Raw genomic sequence first — 9,441 nt, forward strand, 5'->3', positions numbered from 1 at the left:
ACACTGGAAGGCAGAGGAATAAAATGAGTTAATGCAAGCAGTTCATGTTTCTTGTAAATTTAATGCTTTCACCGCTTGACATCACACCTGGACTGCTTATATAGTTGAAGCACAGTGCAGCCGGTCAGCTGTGACCTCTTTGCAGACATCATTATATCGCACTTTACTCGACCCATTCATAATCTGAATTTGAAGATCTGCTGCTTTCACCTGATTTCTAAGTAATTTCCAAGTGTTCGGTCAGTGGCAGTGAGTCTTCTCCCCTCCTGTCTCTTTCAAGTCCGTGTTTTCTGTTATCTGTCTGCAGTCACCCCTTTCCTCTCCGATGTCATTGTATCCTTCTTGGGTCTGCGGGCCTGGTCCAACACCTCCAGTTCTCGAACTCTCTGTCATTGGAGTCGTGACACAGCACAGGTTTTAAGTGCAATTGTAATTCAGAGAGAATAAATACACTCTTCCTCTGTCAACCAATACAGACTGGCACTAATGCCTTTTTACGGATCTGTTTACATTGCTACTGATCTGTCAGCATGTACTTATGTTGTTTTAAAGAACATCACACTAAATACACATAACGATGAATGTGTTACCAAAAGCTTTTTCAAAACCCAGGACAGCATAATACAGACTAATGTGAGCCAAATTGTAAACCGTTGCTTGTTTACCTGGGATATCTCAGTGTTGATGGTGCTGATGTACTGCTTCTCCTGGCCCAGAGAGGCCATATCTGCCAGAAACTGTCTTCTCTCCTCGATCTCATCCAGGACTACAAAAGAAACAAACAGGCTAATATTAGACTTATTTATATTTATATTTCGCCAAGCAGAGTTTAATTTAGGCTGATATTAATAGAAAGACTATCAACATGATTCAAACATTTTGCTCTTCTATGCAAAACATCTTAATTCAAATGTGTGTTTTCTGTTCAGGTTGTAATGGGAACATTCCTTCTCTGTTGCAGCAGTTAGTGTAACTCTTCTTCGTCATCTGTTTCTGTGCTGTCAGCCTCACCTTCCTGATACCGGTCTCTACCCTCCGTCACTCCTGTGTCCCGACATGCAGGAACATTTTGGGAAGATGCAGCTGTGGGCTCTTCTTGTCCCGTTGCCAATATATTCTGAAGCCTCCTCTTCTCTTTCTCCAAGTCTCCTAGGGAGACAAGAAAAGACAAGAAGACTGAATGTGTGTCTCAGAAATGCAGAAAATAAAACAAAGAAGGTTGCCCAAATTCAGTGATGAATGACCTATAGCGTATTGCCACTGTTTGCAATATAGGCCTGTCAAGAACATACTTGTAGGACCAGGATGGAACTTTTCTCTGACGTAGCTGTTCCCAGAACGACAAGATTCAGCGCTGCGTCTCTGAGGCTTGCCTGGCAGGCGTTTCTGGACAGATTTACTGGCTTTAGGCTGAGGGGGGGAAGTTGGCAATGTGGGGCCAGAGGTCAGTGGTAAAGCTGCTCCGTCTGTGGGGGGGAAAGTTTCACATTTTTAATTTGTGCACTGCAAATGTGAGGTTAGCTGTTTCCTTCCCCTCTGATGTAAGGGTGGGAAACGCCAGAGTGCCCCTAACACTTAACCACATTAAAATATTTTTAACAGCATATAAAATATCTATACTTGATGTCTGTACAATACAGTACTATCACACAAATTATCACCACATTGCATCCCCTGCAACCTCTCATCCAAAGGTCTAAAACTTACTCCTGAGGCATTCGTTGATCTGTTTTCTCTGGAGGTTGGTGAGCCTTGACTCCTGCATCATTACTGAGCACCAGGAGACAGAATGATTAACATTTCAAAGCCCACACAATGATAAATGCACACACACACACACACACACACTTTCATGCACCTGAACATGCACACACCGTCAACTCCTTTGAGTGTGTTTCCCATTCAAACCTAACCATCCACACCAGAATATCAACGAGTGCATCATCTCACATCTCAGCATGTCCTGGGTTTCCTTGCTGTATGGGGTGGCCCTGGGGTTGTTCCACAGTCCCCTGCCATCTCTACTCTGTGAGGAGGCCTCCATCTGCAACCAAGACATAGAATGATCGACAGCTCCTAGATCGGTGGACACTATGGGAGCAGCTACATTGATTTAAATGGGATATGGGAAGTTTTTCTGATTCACAGCTGTGAGGCCAACACACAAATAAAACTTATTTGGGTGTAATATTATGCCAAATTAAAAAAAAAAAAAGAGGAATTTCCAAAATGTCCAAAAGACATTCGCAATTAAATCCCTGATGCTCGAGGCCCAGGAAGACACTTTGTGACTGTATATCATGACTTTGCTATTCATAATCACTGAAATTGAAACAGTTAGCACAATGTAGCTTAACGTTAGCTTAATGCTGCCCTTGTTGCTTGCGGGCTAACAATAACAGTTGGACGTCAGAAGGGTAAGAAGTTACGGCATGAACAGAAAGAATATAACTTGACAAAAACTAGAAAGAACTTACTCAAACACTTAACGTTACCCCGCTGCCTAGTTTCGGTTGTCAAACTCCAGTGCAACACAATGTGTTGCTATAGCAACCACGTAGCTACAAGCACTTCCGTTCTAATGCACCATAACAGGACTTTTTGTTCCTAATTAAAGATTTTTTAAAAACATTATTCCTGTGTTATACCAACCTATTCTAAACACTGAATATTTGGCTGTATGATTTTTTTACCTACCGTTATTTTTTTCTGACAATGACAACGTATGGCCACTAGATGGAGACAAAGACATGTTGTTCTGTTTGTGTCGATACTCCCATCAGTTACTGTTGATAATGGCCAAAAAGAAGAAGTGTTTTCTACACATACCATGACAAAGTTTACTTTTCAAAGCCAGGCTCTAGACTAGACACATCATTAAAGGGAATCTAACTGTAATACCACTCTAATGTTTCTCTTTACGTAACAGCTACAAATGTCTACCTTCCCCACAGGGATCATTATAAAGTCATATCGCGTCACTATAAAAAAGGATATTATAAGAAACAATATTAAAATGATTTGTGTGTGGAAAGAAGGTGATCACATTATTATGATTATTATGACATTATAATAGAATAGAATAGACATTCAATATACAGAAAAGTCATCTAAGTCCCTAATATTAAAGTGGGATTGTGAGGCTCTGTATGTATAGCCTAAAAAGCTCAGCAGTTCTTTTCGTGTTTTATTTCATGTTTTCCAAATGAATTTCTAAGCATTTTACGGTATTTATTTGTCTCTTTAAAATCCCTAAAGTGCCTTTCCGTCTTATGATAACGTCATTCTCACACAAATGCACAAGTTCAAGGCCTTCGGAAGTGAACTCTCCTCTGGCAAACAAACAAACAAACAAACAAACTGTAGATGAACTTGTGTAATGTATTTAAGGTGATGAAAAGGCTGTTTTGTGAAACCAGCCGCCACTCTGAGAGAAAGAGAGAGTCTTTATCAGTGGTGGGCTAGTCATCAGGGATCAGCAGCAGTCTGGACTCCATTATCTGTGGGAAGACAGCAGCCTGCCTTCTGCCCCATGGCCCATGATAAACAGATAAACAGCAGCCAGGATATAATCACCTTTCACACACAGGTCTTCTCAGAAGTCAGAGCTGCATGTCCACACTGAGACGACAGAGTGTGGAGTGTGTTCAAACTATTAGAAGCACTGGCTCAACAAAGGGAAGGAGGTTTTAATCGCAGACTTAAAAGCTGAATCATGAACTGTGTCGCATGTTGGTGTGTTTGCTAATGAGCTATACCAAACTGCTTACCTGCTATTATTTACTAATATTTGTTTGTATTAGTATTCACATTGAATGTCCGTACGTGGCCCTGTAATAAAATATAATAAAAAATCTACAGAGATCTCTTTGTGATGGAACATTAAACATGTTATTCACTGTACATGCACCAACACGCTCTGCACTCTGTGCCAAAGCATGCTTTATTAGATAGTGGCCAGACATGACCTGTTTACTTGAGAATGAGAAATAACATCACAGCATTACTCTGCAGTGTGAGGGGGTCATTTTGCAGCATGTTTTTATCACTTGTAATTGTCATTACTTATAGTTAATTATTGCATTATCCTGATATATTTTGTCACTTTTCCATCTTTAGAAAGATTTTATTTATTTTTCCTATAAGCTTTTAGTTGATCATCAAGGAATGACAAGTCAAATGTCACCCTTTTTGGTTTATTTTACAAATATAATTGAGTTACATTTACATTTCCTCCCTGTTTTGTCTCAGAGGAGCCCTCATTGGATTGTTTGGTTTAGTTTAGGTCCTCATGTCTGAATGAAAATGAGGCAGAGATCTGTGTCACATGCATAATAAAGTTGCATTTCAATGTGGAGCAACCTTTTATGGAACTGTAACTGTGCTGTAACTGTACTCTCATCTACATTTTTTTTCTATTTGTTGTTATGTTATTATCTTATTTTATTCATCTCATTCTATTCTATTTGCATTTTAAATGTTTTAATGCTTTTATTTTCTTTTTCATTTTCTCTCTTTCCTTGTGTAAAGCACCTTGAATTGCCTCCGTGTTTGAAAGGTGAGCTCTCGCAGTGACAGCAGTAAAAATACAGCAATTATTATTAGCAATTTATCTAAAATAAAACCCTCATCATTGTGTGGCATTATGAATTTGTACAAATTAGTTTGAGCTGCTTTGTTAAACTGTTCATAATAACTGCTGATGAACTATTTATGTGAAGTATGTTAACTTTGAAAGCAGCAAGTTTCGGCCACTGTTGAAGCTTCTTTCCCTTTAAAGATGTTGTTGCTCATATTAAGATACTGGTTGAACTGATTCAGTAAAGAACTTGTACACTGAAAAGACGATATGGGCATTGATCTTAGCATTAACATTGCATTCATATTTAGCTGTCGGATTTAAAAAGCAAATGTTTCTTGGTGAAATGTCAGTTTGGTGCTCATCAGTTTTTTTCAGAGTTGACGTTTTGCTCTGAATCCCACAGAACAGGAAGACTGTGACTTGGAGGCGAGATAGTACAGTTTTACGGGTGATTGTAAATGAACAATCTTAAGGGATAAAGACGAAAAATGGAGCCAGCTAAGTAACTCACACTTACGCTCCACCTCCTAACGGTCAAAACCTACATGAAAAAGAGAGATTTGAAGTCAGACTCGCAGCTGACAGAGATAGACAAGAGAGAGGAGGGAGAGATAGCAGGGGAAGAATGGGGAAAAGGAGACAGCTTTAAGAACCTGCTCCTGCGGCCTTCTCGCGCTGAGTGGACTGTAACTGGGGTGACTGGCCCAGCAGGCCGGGGTTTGACTTTCTGTTAGCTGAGCGTAGGACAGTCATGTAAAAAAAAAAAAATACAAAAGACAGACAAAGCAAAAAGAAGAGAGAAAACTTCACTTTTGTTGCTACCACTGTCCATCGGTGTCACATCACAGTGCTTGATGGCTGTTACTCAGGCTGCGCTCCCTTCCTTCAGCTCCTTCTCCAACCTCGCTCACTCCACTGACAATATGAAAGTAAGTACTGGGTTCTTTGATTCCTGCACAGTGACAGAAAAAAACCCTCAATTTGAATAGTGTCTGGTGCTACCTGTTGCGTCACCTGAAGAATTGACAGCTGTAACCAAAGTAGTGAATGTAATTCCATATCTGAGAGTATCATGAAAGTAATCCTTTGCCTTGCATCCTCTATATTATTGTTTGGATCATTTGTACAGTCCACAGATAAATCATTCTTTATTTCACTTAATATATAATTGACAAATGTGTTAGTCTTGCACTATAATACTGAATTTGTGATTTGTCCCATATAACTTTCAATTTAAAATGTTTACATCACACCTGCTACAAGCATTAGTCTTCTTCCTTGGTTCTAACGAAAAAAAGACTTGCTCCCCCAGTATTTCCTGCAAACAGTATCAGTAGATGAAACTCTGAGTTATGAAGATTGTGAGAAGTCGTACTCTAAAGAACGTGGGTTCTTGATAACTCTTGCACTTGTACTGTGGCACTAAAAGTGCTTTTATTTGTTGTTTGGGAGGAGTGCACTTCTAATTTTGGATGAAATCTTGCTCTTGTTCCAATGCAGGTTGAATGCAACCTGAAGAAAAAGTGGAATGTTAGTTTTCATGTACTGATTCAATGAATGTGCTGAAGGATAGGTTTACATTTCATCTGACATTCCCATATATACAGTGAGAAAGTTATTGGTCACTGTAATTGTCCCTGCTGCCCATACTGGCTGCAAAGAAGTCCCCTCCTAAAGCGATTACAGTAAAGTAATGGGGGGACAAAATCCATAGTCCTCTTTATGTGCAAAAATGACTTCTATGTGAATCTAATATGTGGCTCCAGCAGTCTAAGTTAGACAAATCAAGTTATCTTTTGAAGCTACAGTCTTTTTAGTACAAAATTCCCTCTCTGTGTTTCCCCAGACAGTCTTTCCCTGCTGAGCCGCGGTGGAGAGATTGTAACACAAAGTGAAACTATTGCACAAAAAAGATACCCACTTGATTTGAGTCACTCTTAAGACTGCTGAAGCCTCACAGTAGCCTCAGCTGAACTCTGGAATATATTTTTACGCAGAACGAGGACTTTGGACTTTGTCCACCATCACATTGGACAGGTACACACCCAATATTGGACAGGAAGGGATCTCTTTACAGCCAGATGGCAGAAGGAACAATTACAGCAACCAATAATGCTTTCAGTGTACATATGGAGTATTATTTTGAAACAGACATGAAAAATTGCAAACCTGTCCTTTAAATGCAAAAGCAATGTGTAGGAATCTCCTTTTTACAGTATGTTTTCCCCATCACTTCCCAATGCTCTCCAACACCATCTAGGTGTGGAAATCTGAGGGCGGCTCTCTCCCTCTGGACTCTCTAAGCAACAAACTGTCACCAAGTAGCTCTCAGCAGCTGCAGGTCTCTCAACAAATGACAGAGGAGCTCCTGGACGATGACAGCCAGGCATCCTGGGACATTGAGTTCCTGCTGTCTGATTGGAGCAGCCCATCGCCCGACCTGAACCCCTCTCGGGACAACAGCGACCAACAACTCCCGCAGTTAGACCCAAACAGAGTGTACCAAGAGGCGGCCATGTTTAAGGACCAACCAGGACAGCAGCATCTGCAGATGAACAGTGGCGGCCTCATGGCAGACCTCCTGACCCCTGCTGGAATCACGACGTCCATCCAGCCAGAGCTGTACCACCATGGTTATAATGAGGACCAGACAGGTCTGACTTCGTTTCCCAGTCTACTTAATGTAGATCAGTTTGGCTTCCCCCAAGGAGGCAGTGTGGAGAGGAACAGCAGAGGAAACCTCGGTAAAGTCTCATCATGCGACTTTAACCCTTACTATCCCCTGCAACACCCCTCCATGGTGACCTTCCCCGACAGCAGGTTCATACCACCTCAAGCTGTGACCCCTGACCCTCGACACTACAGCTACATGCCACACTTTAATCACAACGCCAACCTTTTCGGTGACTACACCCACAGCCAGGCCACTGGTCATCTGCCCCTTCACCAGCAGCCCCTGCTGGTCGGACCACAGCTGCCCCCTGGTGGGATGGAAGGGAAGCGTGGTCGAAGGCCAACAGGGAAAAGGAGGCCTGCCATCCACAGCTGTGAATACCCCGGCTGCAGCAAGACCTACACCAAGAGCTCACACCTCAAGGCTCACCTCCGCACCCACACAGGTACACCCTCCACCACAGAAACTACAAAAAAGTCTGCCACAATTAGTCTCCTCAAGATATGATTTCATTTATTTGTTTGGTAATTACTGTCTGTTTTACTGTTTACCCCTCAGGAGAAAAGCCTTACCACTGTTCATGGGAGGGCTGCAGCTGGAAGTTTGCCCGCTCAGATGAGCTGACGCGTCACTACCGCAAGCACACGGGCCAAAAACCCTACGAGTGTCTGCTGTGTCACAGGGCCTTCTCCCGCTCTGACCACCTGGCTCTGCACATGAAGAGACACACCTGATCTCTCTCTCTCTCTCTCTCACACACACCCACACAAACACACACACACACACACACACACACACACACACACACACACAAACACACACACACACACACACACACACACACACACACAAACACACACACACACACACACACACACACACACACACACACACAAAACACTGCCATTTAAACAAAGGAATTAAAAAATAGAAGAGGTATGATGACTCGGATATTCTTTTAAGTTTGAATTGACTCTAATTCTGACCCAAATCAGTACACTGAACAGTTGAATTTGGGACCTCAGATACTAACTGAACATATTCCCAGTCTGGCTGGTTAACAATACCCACATGTAGACTTCGGCTGCATGAAAACTGGCAACACAACCAGTGGCAGGATGGCATTACAAATCGTGGGAAATGATCTGTTTTTTAAAAGAAATTATTTTTATCCACTGCTGAAAGAGGGACTATTCCTTAATGACTGCTTAACCAATGATATTTAAAAGAGTACCCCACAGTTGTGTTGGAGATTCAGGTGTGTTATGCTAGTAGCAGCTAATGTAGCCTCGAGCCGCAGGCAGAGATGAGGAGCGGTGACCTCACTTCTCTATAACTCCACACAACCAGATTTTTTTCATTTTCACTTGTGGTCTTCAGCCACACTGACTTCACACAGCTCCCTCTGGAGCCACAAAAGGCTTTATAACAGTATGCAGTAGTAGCTGAAAACACACTTCGATGTGTAAATGCAGCACACTCCCCCTCTAATGTTCCAGTTTAGATGACCTGAACTTGGACATCATTAAGACATAACTTTGGTGACTCAGACGTCCACAGTGAGGTGTTGGAACTTGACTAAGATGTTAAGAGTGGGATGTTCTCTCTTTGCCTAACCCTAACACAGATGCACACACATTTATTCTTTGAGGACCGTCCTCAGTGTAACACCTTTCCTGGCCTTGACCTGAACCTTAACCATCACAGCAACATGCCTGACCTCAATCCTCACCCTAACGTTACTCCTAAACCTAGACCTAAACCCAAACATCGACATTTAGTCCATACTCCAACTGAGGAATTGAGGGCCGACCAAGATGTCCCAACTCTGAGGGTCTGAAGGTCAAACTGGTCCTTTTAAAGTTTAAGTATTTTGTGAGGACCAATACAAGAACACACTCATAATGTTAGCATGCTTTCAGCAATAAGGGCCACTTAGACAAACACTGTACAGACTGTGGGCATGTAGAAAGCAAACATTAACACTAACAAAAGACCTACCAAAAGATGTGTGTAATATGGGTTACAATACAATACACAATAGTATGTCCTGTAGGAGCTCATGGCACGCTGAATAAAGTCATGACTGCTTGGTAACAATGCTTATTACTGCTAAGATGATCCGATATCTTTGTCTGATTTCCATTAGAACTTTAGTCAATTGTAATATTGATTGTAATTCAAA

General features: G+C 41.8%; 2 protein-coding genes across 2 annotated transcripts; one reads left to right on the plus strand and one right to left on the minus strand.

The window, feature by feature from the left end:
* Positions 1-293: 293 nt before the first annotated feature.
* c2h22orf23 (chromosome 2 C22orf23 homolog) lies at positions 294-2,044 on the minus strand. The gene is made up of 6 exons (XM_070917469.1): positions 1,951-2,044; positions 1,708-1,770; positions 1,293-1,466; positions 1,012-1,149; positions 666-766; positions 294-386 (listed from the first exon to the last, which is right to left on the minus strand). The coding sequence occupies exons 1-6, from the start codon at positions 2,042-2,044 to the stop codon at positions 294-296; spliced, it is 663 nt and encodes a 220-aa protein (XP_070773570.1).
* Positions 2,045-5,192: 3,148 nt separating this feature from the next.
* On the plus strand, positions 5,193-8,168 carry klf1 (Kruppel like factor 1 (erythroid)). Its single transcript, XM_070923220.1, has 3 exons — positions 5,193-5,511; positions 6,843-7,701; positions 7,815-8,168. The coding sequence occupies exons 1-3, from the start codon at positions 5,437-5,439 to the stop codon at positions 7,988-7,990; spliced, it is 1,110 nt and encodes a 369-aa protein (XP_070779321.1). The 5' UTR covers positions 5,193-5,436; the 3' UTR covers positions 7,991-8,168.
* The last annotated feature ends 1,273 nt before the right edge of the window (positions 8,169-9,441 follow it).

This window comes from Enoplosus armatus, chromosome 2 (genome assembly GCF_043641665.1).
Source record: "Enoplosus armatus isolate fEnoArm2 chromosome 2, fEnoArm2.hap1, whole genome shotgun sequence".
Taxonomy (NCBI): domain Eukaryota; kingdom Metazoa; phylum Chordata; class Actinopteri; order Centrarchiformes; family Enoplosidae; genus Enoplosus; species Enoplosus armatus.

Coding starts and splice junctions, on each gene's coding strand:
- klf1 (XM_070923220.1), top strand. CDS start 5,437: ATGGCTGTTACTCAGGCTGCGCTCCCTTCCTTCAGCTCCTTCTCCAAC. Junction 5,512..6,842: donor ACTCCACTGACAATATGAAA/GTAAGTACTGGG, acceptor AACACCATCTAG/GTGTGGAAATCTGAGGGCGG. Junction 7,702..7,814: donor TCACCTCCGCACCCACACAG/GTACACCCTCCA, acceptor TTTACCCCTCAG/GAGAAAAGCCTTACCACTGT.
- c2h22orf23 (XM_070917469.1), bottom strand. CDS start 2,044: ATGGAGGCCTCCTCACAGAGTAGAGATGGCAGGGGACTGTGGAACAAC. Junction 1,467..1,707: donor GATCAACGAATGCCTCAGGA/GTAAGTTTTAGA, acceptor TCCCCCCCACAG/ACGGAGCAGCTTTACCACTG. Junction 1,150..1,292: donor GTTCCATCCTGGTCCTACAA/GTATGTTCTTGA, acceptor TTGTCTCCCTAG/GAGACTTGGAGAAAGAGAAG.